General features: G+C 47.9%; 4 protein-coding genes across 6 annotated transcripts; 1 reads left to right on the top strand and 3 right to left on the bottom strand.

The window, feature by feature from the left end:
- Positions 1-1006: 1006 nt before the first annotated feature.
- cbln18 (cerebellin 18) lies at positions 1007-3208 on the bottom strand. The gene is made up of 5 exons (XM_047036033.1): positions 3139-3208; positions 2402-2504; positions 1950-2129; positions 1642-1773; positions 1007-1536 (listed from the first exon to the last, which is right to left on the bottom strand). The coding sequence occupies exons 2-5, from the start codon at positions 2499-2501 to the stop codon at positions 1229-1231; spliced, it is 720 nt and encodes a 239-aa protein (XP_046891989.1). The 5' UTR covers positions 2502-2504; positions 3139-3208; the 3' UTR covers positions 1007-1228.
- A 2246-nt stretch (positions 3209-5454) lies between these two features.
- cbln20 (cerebellin 20) lies at positions 5455-8251 on the bottom strand. 2 transcript variants are annotated; one of them, XM_047035677.1, is made up of 5 exons: positions 7112-8251; positions 6733-6837; positions 6356-6496; positions 5959-6126; positions 5455-5844 (listed from the first exon to the last, which is right to left on the bottom strand). In XM_047035677.1, exons 1-5 carry the CDS (start codon positions 7314-7316, stop codon positions 5699-5701), a joined length of 765 nt encoding a protein of 254 aa, XP_046891633.1. In that variant the 5' UTR covers positions 7317-8251; the 3' UTR covers positions 5455-5698. The 2 variants fall into 2 exon arrangements, with proteins under 2 accessions (XP_046891633.1, XP_046891632.1); XM_047035676.1 differs by having other exon boundaries at positions 5455-6126.
- A 90-nt stretch (positions 8252-8341) lies between these two features.
- On the bottom strand, positions 8342-12628 carry ftr86 (finTRIM family, member 86). Its single transcript, XM_047035675.1, has 11 exons — positions 11956-12628; positions 11492-11587; positions 11114-11347; positions 10817-10976; positions 10582-10680; positions 10426-10461; positions 10267-10317; positions 10082-10144; positions 9794-9859; positions 9189-9391; positions 8342-9015 (listed from the first exon to the last, which is right to left on the bottom strand). Exons 1-11 carry the CDS (start codon positions 12484-12486, stop codon positions 8680-8682), a joined length of 1875 nt encoding a protein of 624 aa, XP_046891631.1. The 5' UTR covers positions 12487-12628; the 3' UTR covers positions 8342-8679.
- A 133-nt stretch (positions 12629-12761) lies between these two features.
- On the top strand, positions 12762-16491 carry nudt8 (nudix (nucleoside diphosphate linked moiety X)-type motif 8). 2 transcript variants are annotated; one of them, XM_047035674.1, is made up of 5 exons: positions 12777-13106; positions 14075-14944; positions 15080-15212; positions 15375-15452; positions 15828-16491. In XM_047035674.1, the coding sequence occupies exons 2-5, from the start codon at positions 14076-14078 to the stop codon at positions 16011-16013; spliced, it is 1266 nt and encodes a 421-aa protein (XP_046891630.1). In that variant the 5' UTR covers positions 12777-13106; position 14075; the 3' UTR covers positions 16014-16491. The 2 variants fall into 2 exon arrangements, with proteins under 2 accessions (XP_046891629.1, XP_046891630.1); XM_047035673.1 differs by lacking the exon at positions 15828-16491 and having other exon boundaries at positions 12762-13106; positions 15375-15821.
- The last annotated feature ends 139 nt before the right edge of the window (positions 16492-16630 follow it).

Below are 16630 nucleotides of genomic sequence, written 5' to 3'. Positions count from 1 at the left end.
GTGTGTGTGTGTGTGTGTGTGTGTGTGTGTGTGTGTGTGTGCATGTCCATCCTAATGTACCTCATCCAGGATGCTAACCAGATCCGCTAACCCGGTCCCACATTCTCTCCAGCATATTTTCCTACAGTGTGTCAGTGTGTCTTATTCCTCCTCTGTGTTCATCATCTTTTAGTCACTGTAAACATGTTTCTCATGTTTATGGTTGGTTACTGTAAACATGTTTATCATGTTTATGGTTGGTTACTGTAAACATGTACATTCTGAGCTGAGAACAGAGAGTCAACATGCAGGAAAATATTATTGTTTCCGGCAAATGTATTGTGGGGTTTTGGTTGTCTTTGTCTTTTTTGCAAATGTGTCTCTTTTGTTAGTGTTGTTCTGTTTTGTTTATTGTTGATGTTTCATATTTACAATAATCAAATACCACAGAGAGTGATTAACTTCGACCGACTCCAGATCCAGTTATCTCTTCCACTATCTGGGATGATGTTGGAGAAGTCCTGTTCAGACGTCCCCTGGTCACTCTGCAGGAATGACTGCTATGTCTTTGTTTATACACTCACACTCTGGAGACTTCAGATCGTAGTTTGTGTATATGTGTGTGTGTCTGTGCATGTAAGTCCCATAGGTGTTGGTGGGTGAGTGAGCGCGGTGTGTGTGTGTGTGTTTGACACCAGCAGTGGTTCTACTTCAGATGACTGTTTGCATGACAGATGGAGTGTGTATGCGGCGCTCTCCATAGGTGCTGCCATCACTCACCATATGGAGACAGACAGGACACTGTGTTTACAAGGCTTACCCCTGGCTTACACAGTGATCCCAGCAAAGTCCTGTTAACATTTTGTGTTGTTGTTAATGCCCTCTGTCAATTACTGTAAGTATCTAGAGTGCCGTAGTTTTAATTCCAGAAAAGTCTTCTTTGGTATAATAAGCATAACAATAATTTACAGAATCAGTCTAATTTATCAAAAAATGTTGAAGTAATAATAACCCCAGTGAACAAACATTCTGGATGTAACAAAACTGATTTTATTCATACATGGAGACAATATCTCTTAACATGGGAGGTTCTGAAGAGTCAATGTGTTGGTGTGTGTGCGTACAACATATATCGGTACATTTGCTTTTTTCACGTGGGTGTAACATGTACATACAATACAAGTGTATCTGTTTATGTCTATGTGCGTGTGTGTGTGTGTGCACACAACATTCGTGTGTGTGTGTGTGTCTACTCCTCAGCCAGAGGGTACAGCAGGTATCCAGTGAAGGAGTTGCCATTCATGTCTGTGTTCCCACACAGCTTTCTCCCAGCGAGTAGCTCCACGTACACCTGGTCGCCCCTACGCAGGGACAGCAGGACCGTCTGGGTGCCGCTGTCCTCCTGGTCCTCACGGTTGTCCTCCCACACACACGCCACCACCTGGCCGTCCTTCTTCAGCTGCACCTGGTGGTACAGCCGCGCGTTGGGGTCACCCACGTTGGAGTACACCATCAAGGCGAAGGAGTAGAGGCCAGTGCGGGGGGCCGTGAACACCCCTGGAGGATGGAGAGGGTTAGGGGAGAAGGGGGGGGGGGCATGGTTGTGTGTGTATGTGTGCCTGTGTGTACTGCATGTGTGAACTGCATGTGTGTGTGTCTTACCCAGAGCAGGGTTGTATCCATGTCCGTCGTTGAGGGAGATGGAGGTGTAGGGGATAGGCACATTGCTGGTGTAGGGTCCAAAACATGTGGGACTGGACGGCATGGACGCTCTGAATGCTATCTTGTTGTTGTCTGATTCACACACACACGTAAAGTATGGTTCATTAGTAAAGAGCTGTAAGTGTGTGCACACTGGTGTGTGTGCATGGCCAGGTGTGTGTGTTACCACAGGCCAGGTGTGTGTGCATGGCCAGGTGTGTGTGTTACCACAGGCCAGGTGTGTGTGCATGGCCAGGTGTGTGTGTTACCTGTAAGCTCCCTGAGGTCTCCCTCCAGAGTGCTCAGCTGCTCCCAGAGGTTCACCATCCTCATGAAGGTCTGCTCCTCCAGCTGGCACATGTCGTTGGCCACGCAGCAGCAGCCACGCTGGCGCTTGAAGGCACAGTCACAGTCCCAGTTCCCACAGGGCAGGGCGCCGGGGTAGGCCACTGGCGGTGGAAGGGGAAGATGGGGAGGGGGTAGAAGAGGGGTTTAGATGGGGGAGTGGTAAAGTGTGTGAGGTGGGATCGGAGGGAGAGGAGAGATGGTGGTGGGAGTGTGGGATGGATGGTTGGAGCAGGGGTGGGGGGAGGGTGGGGAAGGGGGACAAGGAGAAGGCAGAAGGGAAGTTGATTTCGACTAGTCACACTTGATAGTTTGTGTCCAGGTCAACATATGAACTTGGGATGATGAAGCTGAAGAGGATGAGGGTGTCTCTTACGCGCTGCTTCTCTCATCATGTCGAACGTTCCCGCTTCCACACTGACACAGAGACTTAGAATCCCCAAGAGGCAAAGAGCCGACACTTCAACTAGCTTCATGTTCTGAATCAAGATGTAGCAAAAAAACACACGATTAGATACAGAAAGATAGACACATAACGATTAGATACAGAAAGATAGACACATAACGATTAGATACAGAAAGATAGACACATAACGATTAGATACAGAAAGATAGACACATAATGATTAGATACAGAAAGATAGACACATAACGATTAGATACAGAAAGATAGACACATAACGATTAGATACAGAAAGATAGACACATAACCCTCAATGCGTTAGAGGACACACTTTTTCAGTTAGTATAACCTGCAAAGCTACAGGTAATTCTGTAAAGTAACATAAGTAGCAGAAAACTGATAGACAGTTCCTTGCTTTAGTTAGAAAAGTGGCATGAAGCATTCCTAGAACGGTGGCATGTTTACCGTAGAAGTTAATGACCTCTTTATTGGAATATTCTCAATTATTATGTTAAACTTCAAACATGCACACAATGCATCATGGTGTTCAAGTCCCAGTCTTAAAATTAAACATCTCAAAGACTACTCATCTTATGGAAAACGATGTCCACTCCAGAATCCCCACCATGACATCATCTAATTAGACTGATTGCCTCTGTCTAAACATCAAGCAATACAGCATACAGTCACACAGATGGTGCAGAACTTACTGTAACGCTGTAGGGAGACCCTTCTTCTGCTTGCTGAGGGCCCAGTGTGTGTGTGTATGAGAAGGTGAGCAGACCTGGGAGCCCTTGGTCAGGTCTGCTGCAGTTTTATGCTGGGGGAGGTGTTGCTGCTTCCCAGGTAGCCCTGCCCTCTGAACCAAGAAACACAGAACACGTTCTCCTGCATACACACACACACACAAACACACACATCTCCTGTACACACAAAAATACACACACAAACATATGCAGATTTCCGACGCACAAACACACACAAATGTGCTGACATACACACATATATCTTCTGTTCATACATAGACAGACACACACACATATCGCACACACACACAAGGATACACACAGGGTCCCAAAGGAGAGCTCTGATCATGTTCAGCGATCAAGACCATCCTATTTCTTGCTATGCCCTCAGGCCATGAAAAGAAAGTTGAGAAAAAACATGTCTTATATCTTTCTATCTGTCTGTTCAGTAAAGGACAATAGGTTTTAACAGGACAGTGGTGTCTATTTTCCATCGTTTCCATGGATGCCAGGTTAGGTGGTACATGAGTGGATGGTTATAAAGGCCATTGTTGACAAGTTTCTGGGATCCAATGGTGTCCTTGGCGTGGAATAGGTTTATCAGTCAATCAGGGGTCCCTCATCACCTGGTTTGGTTCCCATACCTGAGGATGGGGCGGGGCTAGGTGTGGGTGGGTGTGGGAACAAGGAGGGGAGGAAGCATGGCCAAGCTGGGGGGTGCTGCAGCTGTCTGTTCAAATCTACACCACACCCATCAATATTACCTACATCTTTTTTGATTTACATTTAGTCATTCAGTAGATGCTTTAATCCAAGGGATTAACCCATCTGAATCATAGTTTTCTAAAATCCAGATGTATTCAGACAATACGTGCTTTCTGTTGACGTTCAATCCCTGAAGTTTGTTTGTTAACAGCCTAGGAGAGGTGACTGACTCCTGTCTCCAGGAAGGTGTTTGGATTGGGCTGACAGGCTGGTCCCCTGGTGGTGACTCCTGTCTCCAGGAAGGTGTTTGGGTTGGGCTGACAGGCTGGTCCCCTGGTGGTTGACCTGGTTCTAGTCGGGTTGATAACTATCAGGTTCCTGGCAGCCTTTTATCTTCAGGTTGGAGGTCAGATAGAGGAAACATCGTCCACAATGTTTGTTTGTCGATGGAGATGGTTGCACTGTATTGTATTTCTTGTTACAGTTTTTCTGGATCACATGTCTCTTTATGACTACAACCACAGCAACAACAATCATCTTAGATAACTACTGGAGATGTGAGATACAGAGAGGGAGTGTGGTTGCAGAAGGCCGTCCTGGAATCAGATATGTTTACTGTTTCCTCCCGATGTGACTGACATCACCCCCCCCCCCCCTCCACCCTTGGACTCTGGGGTGTCAAATTAAGGTGTCCCGGTTGATTGTTACTGATTCTATTACACTCTTAAAGAGGTTCAATCAACATTATATTTGCAAAGTACATTGATAACAAATTAACATCAAGGAGGAAGACCCTGGGAGGGGAAGGTTTGGGCTCAGCGTTGTCATGTATCATCTGGAGTCTGGGGGCTGAGACATGATGTCATCAGTTTCTAATGGTGCAGCTTTCAGCCTCTGACATTCAGTTGTTGATCTTTATAGAATGGATCCGACATAAAAGGCAAGACTGTGCTTAGATTATGTACATTTGATTGTGACTTTACTTGTGCCTTGTGATTGCAACTTTAATCAAATTATGTGAACAAATGTGTACATTATTTTGAAAATGGGACTTGTGGATGTTTGTGTATTTATTTGATCAAAAAGTTACAGGAGTTATATATGTTGCATCAACAATAGACATCAGACATATTAGAAGTACCACAGCCATTCTGATTGACACAGATCTAGACTCAAATGACTTGCTTGGCCATGTGAAGAAGTCTTAAAGAACTACAATGTACCATTCCATGTACCCCTGGACAGTGGTCTGCTGTAATCCCCAGTGGATTATGGATTGCTATTTTATTTCATGGAAAATATTATACCAAATAAAGATGCAAAAACAAGACCAAGCACTTCTCAAATAATTGTCGAAGAATCAAAATTTTATTTTCAGAAATTTTGAACACATGCAATTTTACTTGTTTTGTTACATTTGAAATGAGAGCAGTATTGAGTGGGAAGGTACCAGGATTTTCCCTCGACAAAGATCCTCTGCAAGGTGATAAATCAGGATAGGGGAGGGGGGCATCTCAGTTTCTATAGGGCTGGAGGAGTGTGTGTGTGTGTGTGTGTGTGTGTGGGGGGGGGGGGGGGGGGGGGGGGGGGGGGGGGGGGGGGTTGGGAGTGGGGAGTGGGGAGGCTCTCATATTCACTTTAGCTGGGACTCCCCCACCACAGTCACAAAAAAGCAATACAGATGATAACTAGTTCCAGATGTTCCTTAGACCCTCTAGCTTCCTGCAGATGCTGAACTGGGCAGAGCTTCCACACAGGGGACAGAAGAGACTAAGATGGATGTCGGTAGTACAGGAAGTCCCCTGGGTGCTCGGCCCTCTTAGTCGGTGGCGTAGAGCAGGAAGCCGGTGAAGGTGTTGTAGTGGTTCTGGTTGTCACACAGGTAGCAGCCGGCGGGCAGTGTGACGGACACGGTGTCTCCCGCGCTCAGCTGGACGGCGAGCACCACCGTGGCGCTGTCCTCCTGGTCCTGCATGTTGGTCTCGCTGAGCGCCGCCACCTGCTGCCTGTTCACCCTCAGGCTCACGCAGTCGGCCAGGCTGGCGCCGGCAGCTCCTGCGTCGCTGTAGGCAGTGAGGGCCAGGCTGTAGACGCCGGAGCGAGGCACGGTGAACACGCCGGTGTTGACGTTGTAGCCGTTGCCCAGGTTGATGAAAATGTGGGTGTAGATGAGAGGCACGGCGTTAGGGTTGGGACCCACACACTGGTTGGTGTCGGTGAGAGCCACGGAAAAGGCACTGCGGCTTGCTGACGGAGGGAGAGAGAGAGAGAGAGAGAGAGAGAGAGAGAGAGAGAGAGAGAGAGAGAGAGAGAGAGAGAGAGAGAGAGAGAGAGAGAGAGAGAGAGAGGGACCCAAATGATAGGTCACACAATTTAGCTGTCGGGCCAGTGAGGGTGACAGGTCATAGTATCAGGGGTCAGAGGTGAGGTATGACTGTGTGTGTGTGTGTGTGTGTGTGCGTGCGTGCATCCTCACCGCGGATGTTGTTGAGGACGTTCTGAGTTTTGACCAGGCCCTTCTCCAGCTCGTTCAGGGACATGTTGAAGAACTGCTCCATCCTGGTCATCTGTTTCTGCATCAGACAGCAGCCACAGGATGACTGGTCCGTCAGGCACACTGGACACACACACGCACACACACATGCACACACACACACATGCACACACACACACACACACATGCACACCCACACATGCACATACATACAAACAAGCACGCAGAACAAACAATCAACAAAAGTACAGGATGAGACCGTACAACAGTACTACAGAGAAACGCGTTGAAAATGATTTAAGCACCTTGGTCAAGACTTATACAAACATTCAAACCCTTTTTCAGTCACACACACTCACCGTTCTCTGTGTTTGGGTCCACTGGGTTGGGATCTGAGGGGCCATTCCAGTTGTATTTACTTTCCTGGGCCAAGGCAACCGCCAACACACACAGAAAAACCACAACTAGGAGAAATACACAGAGAAATATCAGGACTACAAATCACACAGAGAAACACCATGAATATAAAGTTTATCAAAAGTAACTCTGGACCCTTAAAATTGTAGTCATTCAGTCTGGGATCCTAGTCTAGTCTTCACTCTGCTAGTTTACAGTTTCTTTCTCTGTCTACCTGTCAGTAGATCTCTCAGCAACACAGACCCAGGTCAGACCCAACTGACCATTGTGGGCCAGTTCAGGACCAGCTGACCAGAGCAGCACCAGTCACCAGGGTCTCACCTTTCATGTTGACTCTGGGAGAACGCAGGCAGAAGATCTCAGACAGCAGGACGGATGGAGTGATAGACTGAAGGAGGGAGAGAGGCTGAGGATATAAACCCTGGCCAGACCCCACCTCCTCCTGTGTCTCCTCCTGGAAGACTGTGCCCCACGCTCGGCTTTGTCCCCGCGTATGTGGGACAGCTATTGTGTGAGCGCGGTGCATGGATCCCTGCGTGTCTGGGGGCAGAGGCAGCACATGGTCATTGTGTGTGTGAGGGACAAGAGGGATCAGGTACAGCAGGGGACTCCTCTCTGATCAGAAGACTGATAGCTGTTTCTGTTTATTACTGGGATACACAACACTGAACTCATTCCCATCATTGACTGTTAGGGAATGTGGGTGTGCGTGTGTGCAACAACGTGTTACCCTATCAAACTTTTAGTTTGTTCTACTTGCACTCTTCAAGATAACACATGACACTTGAAACATTCACCCATCTACATGTGTATGATTTTTAAGTATCGGATGATACATTTTCCAATATTTCCAATATCAAACCCTGCAGGCATACAGTATAAGTCAGCTGTTTGTAGCAGTCAACCATGCGGATGAGAAGCAAGAGAGAGAATAAATGGAAGAGAGACATGTACAATGAATAGATAGATGAGAAGAGAATGAAATGAGGTTGCAGGGATTGATAACATTCAAAGAACAGGGAAACAACTAACAAGGGTTCCAGGGTGTATTCAAGAAAAAGAGAGTCAGTAATAAGGACCACGTGTTCCATGAACACAGTGCAGTAGATGAGTCAACAACCAGACCTACATCACCTTCTCACTCAGCTGATACTGCAATGGGTTAAATAACCCTGATAGTTAACCCCAGATGAAAGACAGAGATTGTAACACTACACCATCAGTTTCCTGAGAAGGTTCATGGTGTTGTGTTGTTTCTGGAGAGCATCTCGGAGGGTTTGACTTGCACCATGGGCCACACAAATGCTCTCACCCAGCCCTGGGAGGGGAGGGGGGGGGGGTCACACCTGTCTTTTGGAAGGGTGGTGGGCACGCCTGCCTGGACTGAACATTGTTGGTTTGTAGGACAGATCTTATCTCAGACCAGGACAAGGAAAGCAGGTGCTAGGTCAATGACCACAGTATGGTAACTATGTTTCCCGTTATTATATTATCAGATCAGATTCCAAGTATTGTATAAGACACCAAAGAAAATCCTACTACCAATCAATGTACAGTAAACAGGTTATTTATTAAGTTATGTTTTAAGGATATTCTGTAACAAAAGCATTATGGGGATGACAAGAAACATCATGACATCTTATTTATGTCATCCATTACAGTCACTATTTCTGCAATCATCAACAATAGTGTGAATTTCAAACAACTTTACCTTCTGCTTGTTCGCTATTCAGGACACCTATAAACTTAAACAAGTTCAGATTGGCTTCATGAGAGAGACGCTAACCACAAAGTTAACCACAAAAGAGAGCTGGAAACCAACAGGAAGACCTAGATGAGCGTATTGTCCTCTCGCTTCTAGAACAAAACCAGAACACCTCCCTCGGCCATCACTCCAGTTGGCAGAGGGTGATGGTAGAACCGACCCCAGACCAGAACCTGAAGCCAGGGTAGAGGGCTCCAGTAAACTGGGTCTGCAGGGCGTGGATAAGATGGGCCTGATTGTTGTTGACCCGGTAGAAGGCCAGGAGGCCCTCTTGCTGGTCCAGATACACACCCACCCGCCGGGCCCTGGGCGTACCCAGCATGGTCTCTGTGCCAGCGTGCCACAGAGCAAAGCCAGAGCCCGACCAGTACAAAGCCCAGGACTGGAGGTTGTGGCCAAGCCGGCTGCTGTCGTCAGAGTTCTTCCTGTCTATCTCCCTGTAGGTCACACCCACGGTTACCTGGGAGAGGTGGGGATTGGAGGTTAGGTGGGGGCCGTGAAAAATTGAGGATCACAGAGATGTCACTCAAGCCAATTAACTGAGCATAGATCAGGCAACGGCGTGAATGTAGACTCAAGAAAAGCCATTTTACCCCAGGACCAACATAACACTGTGTTCTAAGAATATGCTACCTTTTGACCGGTCCACTCAACCTCCCAGTAGTATGGACTTCCTGCCAGCGCCTCTCTGCCCAGGATCTGCCTCCAGAACAGGAAACGGTCAGGATGGTCTGCATGGTTCTGCCTCTCCCCCCGCAGTGTGACCTTGCGATCACTGTCCGACAGGCGCAGGTGGCGATTCGCAGTGTTAGGGTCAAAGGTCGGATCAAAACGAACTGTTGAGAGGGAGTTCGGCAGGAGAGAGAGAGAAAGAAAGATGCTGAACTGTTTCGCCATGTTGCCAATTGATAAGAGAAGACACCTACTGCCCCCTACAGGGAGAGGACTGAACACCCGAGGAGACACTCCCCCTTCGCTCTCTACTAAACTGCCTCACACCCAATCCATTTACTATTAGGGATCAAACTGTCTGTAGTGCTTCACATAGATATACACAAGAAGTATAAGATGGTCATGTCTTGGCAGGATGTTTACAGAAAGAAAGAGAGAGAGAGAGAGAGAGAGAGAGAGAGAGAGAGGAGAGAGAGAGAGAGAGAGAGAGAGAGAGAGAGAGAGAGAGAGAGAGAGAGAGAGAGAGAGAGAGAGAGAGAGAGAGAGAAAGGGAGGATTTCACTTACATTTGAGCATGTCTTCCCTGGTCTTGGGTTCCAGGTTCACCAGTCCTACAGTGGAGACAGAAGGGGCTGCAGAGCACAGCCAGGCAACAGCTGTTTCATGAAAAACAATCATGTCTATATCCCAATCTGGATGACTATATTATACAACTCACATCCTTTCACTGGATAAAGGGAATACATGATTGTATACACGAACATCTGAACATGCTGTTACACTGTTTATACTGTGTCCCAGCTTGTTAGGTCATCCTGAGCAGGGTTAATGTAGATGAGAACAGTTCTATGTACCCTGAGGTTGCAGAGGGTCAGGAGAGGTAGAGAAGGAGGGTGCTGCCCTTGCTACTGAAGTGCCTGAAATAACAGTACATGAGAATGATGTTGAGACATGTATTCATGTATTGATATAAACATACCATAGGTCAACATTAATAGACTTGTGTGACTAAACCTATAGTACCAGTGTGTGATCTTACTTTGAGGTCGAGGGGGAGGGAGAGGTGGGGGGTCGGTTGTCATTTCATAGACTAAAGAAACAAAAGGAAAAAAGCAACTACATGAACACAGCCACACACACAGACACATACACACATCTCAGTGTTTGAGGTAATCTATCTGTCTCTATTAAACAGTACCTGTGTTGATTTTAGAAGCAGGCTCTGTGGAAGTCCCTGCACAGATAAATACAGTTAAACAGCATTGTCGACAATCTATGTATGTGTGTGTGTGTGTGTGTGTGTGTGTGTGTGTGTGCAGGTGCGTGTGTGTGTGTGTGTATACTGTATATTCACCTGTGTTTGGGGAAGCTGTGACAGTGTTGTCAACATAGGACCCGTTCCCGGTGGCTGCAGCCTCCCCATTGGCCAACACACCCACTGACACATCATTCACTAGAGAGGAGGATTGAGACAACACTGACTGGCATTGAAGGCTGTAACATAACAATGACGCCACCTTCTGGAAGACAACAGCTAAGACGTGCAGGTGACTGCACATGGCGTCTTTGTCAGAGCTGATGGCACAGACCTGCTCTGAAGATCTTGGCCAGGCTTTTTTTACAGAGGTCCTGCAGCGCTTCTCTCAGTTCTGTCAGGGCGGAGCGCACCCCCTCCACCACTGCCTCGCCCCCCAGGACAGACCCTGCTCTGGGGCCCTCAGGGCCCAATGGCTCCAGGGTCAGGAAGTTCTGCAGAGGAGGAGAAAGATAAAGAGAGTTGAAGGATGAAGAGGAGAAGGAGGACACATCCGGAGCATACTGATCCTAGTCACGTACCAGGAATGGATCCACACACACACACACACACACACACACACACACGTTACCTTGAGGAAGCAGATGTGATCCTCCATGCCTGCCAGTCTGGCCAGCTCCTGCTCCTTCCAGCGGAGCTGGGCTACCTCCTGCTCCAGGCTGTGGATCTGGCCCTCCGCCCGGCTGCCCAGGGTCGACTCATGGGCACTCAGGAGATCACACACCTGGGTGCCCACCTGCCCCACACTCTGCTGCAGCTCTGCAAAGACATCCACCCCCTCCTTCTGGAGGGCCTGGAATGAGGTCTGGGAGGGAAGGTGGGAAGGGAGGGGTGTTGTCATGGAGGGGTAGGAGAAACGGTGAGGAAAAGAAGGGGAGAGAGAGAAAGGGTGAGCAAGAGAGAAAATCCGACATAACCGATACCAAGTATCTGACCATGCTCTTCTTACTTTGTGGAGACGAGCTCTCTGTGGGAGTTCCTTCAGCTCCATTTCTGTCTCCTGCATCCTCCTCTGGGTTTCTGCCTGCATCTGGGCCAGCTCTTGCTACACACACACACACACACACACACACACACGCACGCATAATTAGAGCTCATTCAACTGGACATAGTGACAACTACAGTATTTTATAGTTCACATGTTTTTCTACATAGATACGCATGTATTACAAGTAGCTGAATGTGAACAGGTCATATTAGCAACTCAAGAAGCAGCCTTACATTACATAAATAGACAGTTTTACACACAGGCATGTGAGGCAGGTTACAGGGAGTTTAACAGGGGTCAGATAGTCCAGTCAGATTCTTGAGGCGGTTATACCAGTGCTACAAGAATTTTTACTTATGAGACTACAAGAACATAGTGTTCCAACAACATCATGGTGTTCCTACTACGGCTGTCTGGTCCCATACCTGTCTCTCCTGCCTTGCTTCCTCCGGCCGGACCACCCAGTGTCCCTGGTGTCCACGGTGACAACACTCGTCGCACACACACTCCTTGTCGTCATGGCAGTACAATTCCATGGGCCTCTGGTGCTGCGGGCAGGGCCTGGGGGCGACGGTGGGCAGTTGGGGGTACACGCTCCCGTGGCGGGCAGGTCGAGGGCCTGAGCCTGGGCCCGTGTTTGGGAGCACCTCCAGATAGATGGGCATGGATGGTGGGGCGGAGGAGAGGGTCAGGTAGGGGCTCTCCTGGTTCTCTTTCTGGGTTGAGAGCTTCTCAATGGCCTCCATCAGCATGGTGCTCCTGGCCAGGGAGGGCCGAGGGCTGAAGGTCTGCCTGCACTGGGGGCAGCTGTACTGGCCTCGCGTGCTTCCCCGGTCCCAGTGCCTGTGGATGCAGGCCAGGCAGTATGAGTGTCCACAGGTCAGAGTAGCTGGGTCCTTGAGGGTCTCCAGGCAGACTGAACAAACAAACATCTCCTCGGGCCAGGCAGAGGCCATGGTGCTGGGGTAGAAGAAGCTGGGGGGTTCCTGCTGGACAGTCCTTGAAGCAGATAGACAACCAGACTCGCTGTTGGTACCAGAAGAGATGACAAACTTAGGAGTGAATTTGAAGTGTCACCTGAACAGGTTAGGCTTGGGGTGGGACTGGGCAAACTGGTAGGGCAGGTGAGGAGTTTCCACATTTTTCTGAGAGTGATGTCACATGGGTGCAGAAAGGAATGGCTCTCTATAGAGGAGGAACAGTTGGACAGGCTGATAGACAGGTTTCTGCTGTTAGGTTATTTCCACAGGGATGACATCATGATAAATAACATGACTAGAGTAATTGCGCAATAGACCTCCCATTTCCAGTGGAAAACAAAGATAGTTTTACCATATCAATGTATTTCACCTAGGCTAGTGTGAAATGCGTTGTTAATTTATTTTGGATAGTGGAATCACGGAATAAACAGTAGTGTTGTTAAATTTGTTGTTTTTAAATGTTCATGTTTAAGTTAAATGGGCGTTTGTAGCCTTCCAAGGAGGGGGCATCATCATCGTTTGTGAGGGCAAAAGTAAAGCGTTCAGCGCCATATTCAGTAGGGGCAAGTTACCGGCGGGCAGTATCGATGTTGAAGGTGAGTGTCACCCAGTACAGCATGGAACTCTGTGTTCCACGTTTTCGTGAATTTTTTATGATGTTTTTACTTGTGTTTAAATAGTCTAACCTTAATTTGCTGTTATTAATAAATAAGATTTAGAAAGAACATGCTTCAATCATTGTCCTTTTACTTACCAGTTGCATGTTAAAGTTGCTAACGTTAGCGTAGCTAGCTCTAGCTGTGTCAGAGTAGCAATGCTGTAGTACAGTAATGAATGCAGACAGTGGATTTGACAGCTGGACAAGGGAAGCAAATTTAGCCTGCTAACGTTTGGCTAGCTGCTCGGTAGATATAGTAAGCTAGCGCGATTTGTGATCAGTCAGTGTGACCAGTGCTATCATTTTCCGGTTATTGGTTGTCTGCTAAGGTAATGGATTGAAATTAGTTTGATGATCATCAAATATCTCATAAGCAGCTTGACGGCAACTGGTAATACTGGGCCAGCTAGAGCTAGCTAACTATTTAGTCAAGTCATTAACCTAGCTTTCTAGCCATACACTACAGTCAGCTAGAAAGCGATGTATGCTACCTTGTTGGGTAGGATTTTGGACTTGTACTGGCGGAAATACAGAAAGTATCTTGCAAGGAAGTTGGGCAAATAAACGGTCTTACGGTTTGGCTCGTAACTTTGCTTCACTTGTATTATGCAACTGTAAGACTTGCTAGTTACCTTAGTTTGCTGAGCCCATTTGTAAAGACCATGGATTGGAAAGAACTTAACATTGCATGCAACAGGTGACCTCAGTGGGACCCGCCTCCGTAGCAGGTTGGGAGTCGCGAGGTGTGCAGGTCCATCTTCCTATACACTAGTTCCAGTCATGTTCTACACGGGGTTTTGAGCTTATGGTACAGACATAGTTGACATTGGTTTGCTGGATAGTTTTGACCCAATGTGGGATCCACAAATGGTCTAGTAATTGATCTACATTGTCTTCTTCTTCTAGAATGTTCAGGAGTCCTCAGATCCTGACCCTGACATGCCCCCTCAGGACCCTCCGGCCTCTGCTGCTCAGGGTGAGAGACCCTGCCTCACCTGAGGCTCCCTCTCTCACAGCCAGGAGGGGGGTCTCTACCTGCCAGGCGTATGGACAGATGAAGAGGAGAGAGGAGACTTCATCCCTCAATTCAAATTTTTTTTCACCAAGCTCAGACTGTGAACATTTCCATATCACCACCAAACCTTCAGATCCCCTCCCTCCAGAAGCTGTTTCTTCATACCTGCCTCAGGACTTGGTTAAAGATCCCCCCTGCCAGTTTGGGGTCTGGGGTACAACTCTATGTGAACACTCAAAACAAAACCCTGACTGTTCTAACAACGTCCAGTGCCTTCACTACAACAGAAGGCCAACGGACGATAGTCCTCAACCATTCAGACCCGACTCTGTAGTATCCCGTATTAGACTGAAACCGCACAGTCCCCTTCAAAGCCGTCCTTATCCCAAACACACCTCCCTCAAACCGCTGCTTGTTTCCTCAGTACCTCAACCATGGACAATGGAGCTCCACAGGGCGCCCCTCTCCAGCCCCCTCACCTCCCGCCTGTCCTTTCCCCAGACCAGAGCCCTCCACCTGGCTGCTGCCCGCAAGGAGGCAGCCCTGAGGGAGTGCCTCTCCCTGGAGAACGAGGAGCGGTGTCGCCAGAGCCTGGGCCCTAACCTGGGTCTGTACGAGGGGGAGCGGGTCTGGAAGGGAGGCCGGGGCCAGGGGCGGTGGGCGTCTGTGCTGGTGTCTCTGTGCTCTGTTGAGGGCCAGCCAGCCTTCCTGTTCACCCTCAGGTCCAGCACGCTTAAGGGCAGACACAAGGGAGACGTGAGGTAGGCCAAACATTGTCTCCTGAATAACTTCTGCATATTGAGCTGTTTCTAACCCCAGTGTTACCATTCATATAACATCATGGTGTCCTGGCAAGGTGGAATTTTACATGTGTGTGTGTGTGTGTGTGTGTGTAGTTTTGCAGGTGGCAAAGGGGATCCGTCGGACCAGGACGTGGTCGACACAGCCCTGAGGGAAGCAAGGGAGGAACTTGGTGTTACTGTGTCAACAGATAGTGTGTGGGGTGTGCTTCAGCCACTCAGAGACATGGTTAGTAGAATCACCCACCCACAATTCAACAGAGTTTAAAATATTTGGTTCCTTACCTCAAACATTCCCCCCCAATGTGTCTGAAGGCTTTATGGGAGAACAACAGATTCGCTTAAGATTTCCATTTTTTCCAATGACCTGTTTGTTTCGATGTGTTCCCAGTCAGGGATGATGATCGCTCCTGTAGTGGCTAACCTCGGTCCCCTGGAGGCCTTGTCTTTCAAGCCCAACCCTGGAGAGGTACCACTCGCTCCCTCCATAGGACTTGCTGCCATACCTCTGCTTGGCCCACATTCACTCATTCTCTATGCAACCGAGACGGGAGTAATGATAGCTGATGGAAGTGAGCTGAAGATGAATATACAGAGGCTAAATCAAGGCTGCCCAACCACAGCTATGTCTTGTCCTGTGTTAATTCAACCCCCTAACCCTTTTCTAATATCTAGACAAGCTGAATCCTGTTTGTTCCAGCTATGGTTGGAGTGACAACCTACTCTAGGATAGAGCAGATGTGGTAGAGCTCCTGAACTAGATTCATGTTTATACCCAACATCAGGTTAGGCTGTCATAAGAGGACAATGTTAAGTCAGTGTTTGTGTTCTATGTATGTTTTAGGTGGAGGAGATCTTCACCCTGTCCGTGTGTCACGTCTGCAGCCCAGAGAACCGGGGCTACACACACTTCCGCACTGGGGATCGCTACGGTTACACACTCCCGGTGTTCCGTAACGGGAAGCACCGCGTCTGGGGCCTCACCGCCGTTGCCCTCGACCACGCCCTCAAACTCATCCTGCCGCCATAACCATTGGTCTGCACTGACCAACCAGAACAGGTCTTGATATAAAAGCACATAACTATGTACAAGAATTTAGGGATTCATTATTATTTAAAATGTGCAGTATCATGGTTTGGATACATTTTCCGTTCAGTATAATATTAATGTTGATTCAAAACTAATGCATGCAGTGAATGAACTCTTTAAAAAGAATTCATGGAAAACAATGGACTGTTATATAATTCAAACTGAATTGGAATTGAGCCTTAAACTGACCAATCAGGATGTCTTAGGTTCAGTGTACCATATCACTTTCACACAGTTTGGTATTACAGTTGTACAAACAACAAATGTATCTGTTATCCTTGGGATAACAGATATACACTACAGCCCAGTCAAAGACAAACTGATTTCTCTCCCACTTACCTTGGCCGGGTTTCCCAGATTCGTTAAGAAGCTCTTAACGCTAAGAGCGTCTTAAGAACGTTCTAAGAGCGCTCTAGAACGCTCTTAGAACGCTCGTAAGAAGATGTTAGCGTTAAGAGCTTCTTAACGAATCTGGGAAACCCGGCCCTTGTGTGCAGTATTCATCCTACTTGACCTCACCTCGGTTCAGCTCGTCCATACTTACATACACACTGCTG

Source organism: Hypomesus transpacificus, chromosome 15 (assembly GCF_021917145.1).
Source record: "Hypomesus transpacificus isolate Combined female chromosome 15, fHypTra1, whole genome shotgun sequence".
In the NCBI taxonomy this organism is placed as follows: Eukaryota; Metazoa; Chordata; class Actinopteri; order Osmeriformes; family Osmeridae; genus Hypomesus; species Hypomesus transpacificus.
The sequence above is the reverse complement of the archived record's forward strand: the minus strand, read 5'-3'. Positions and strand labels throughout refer to the sequence as shown.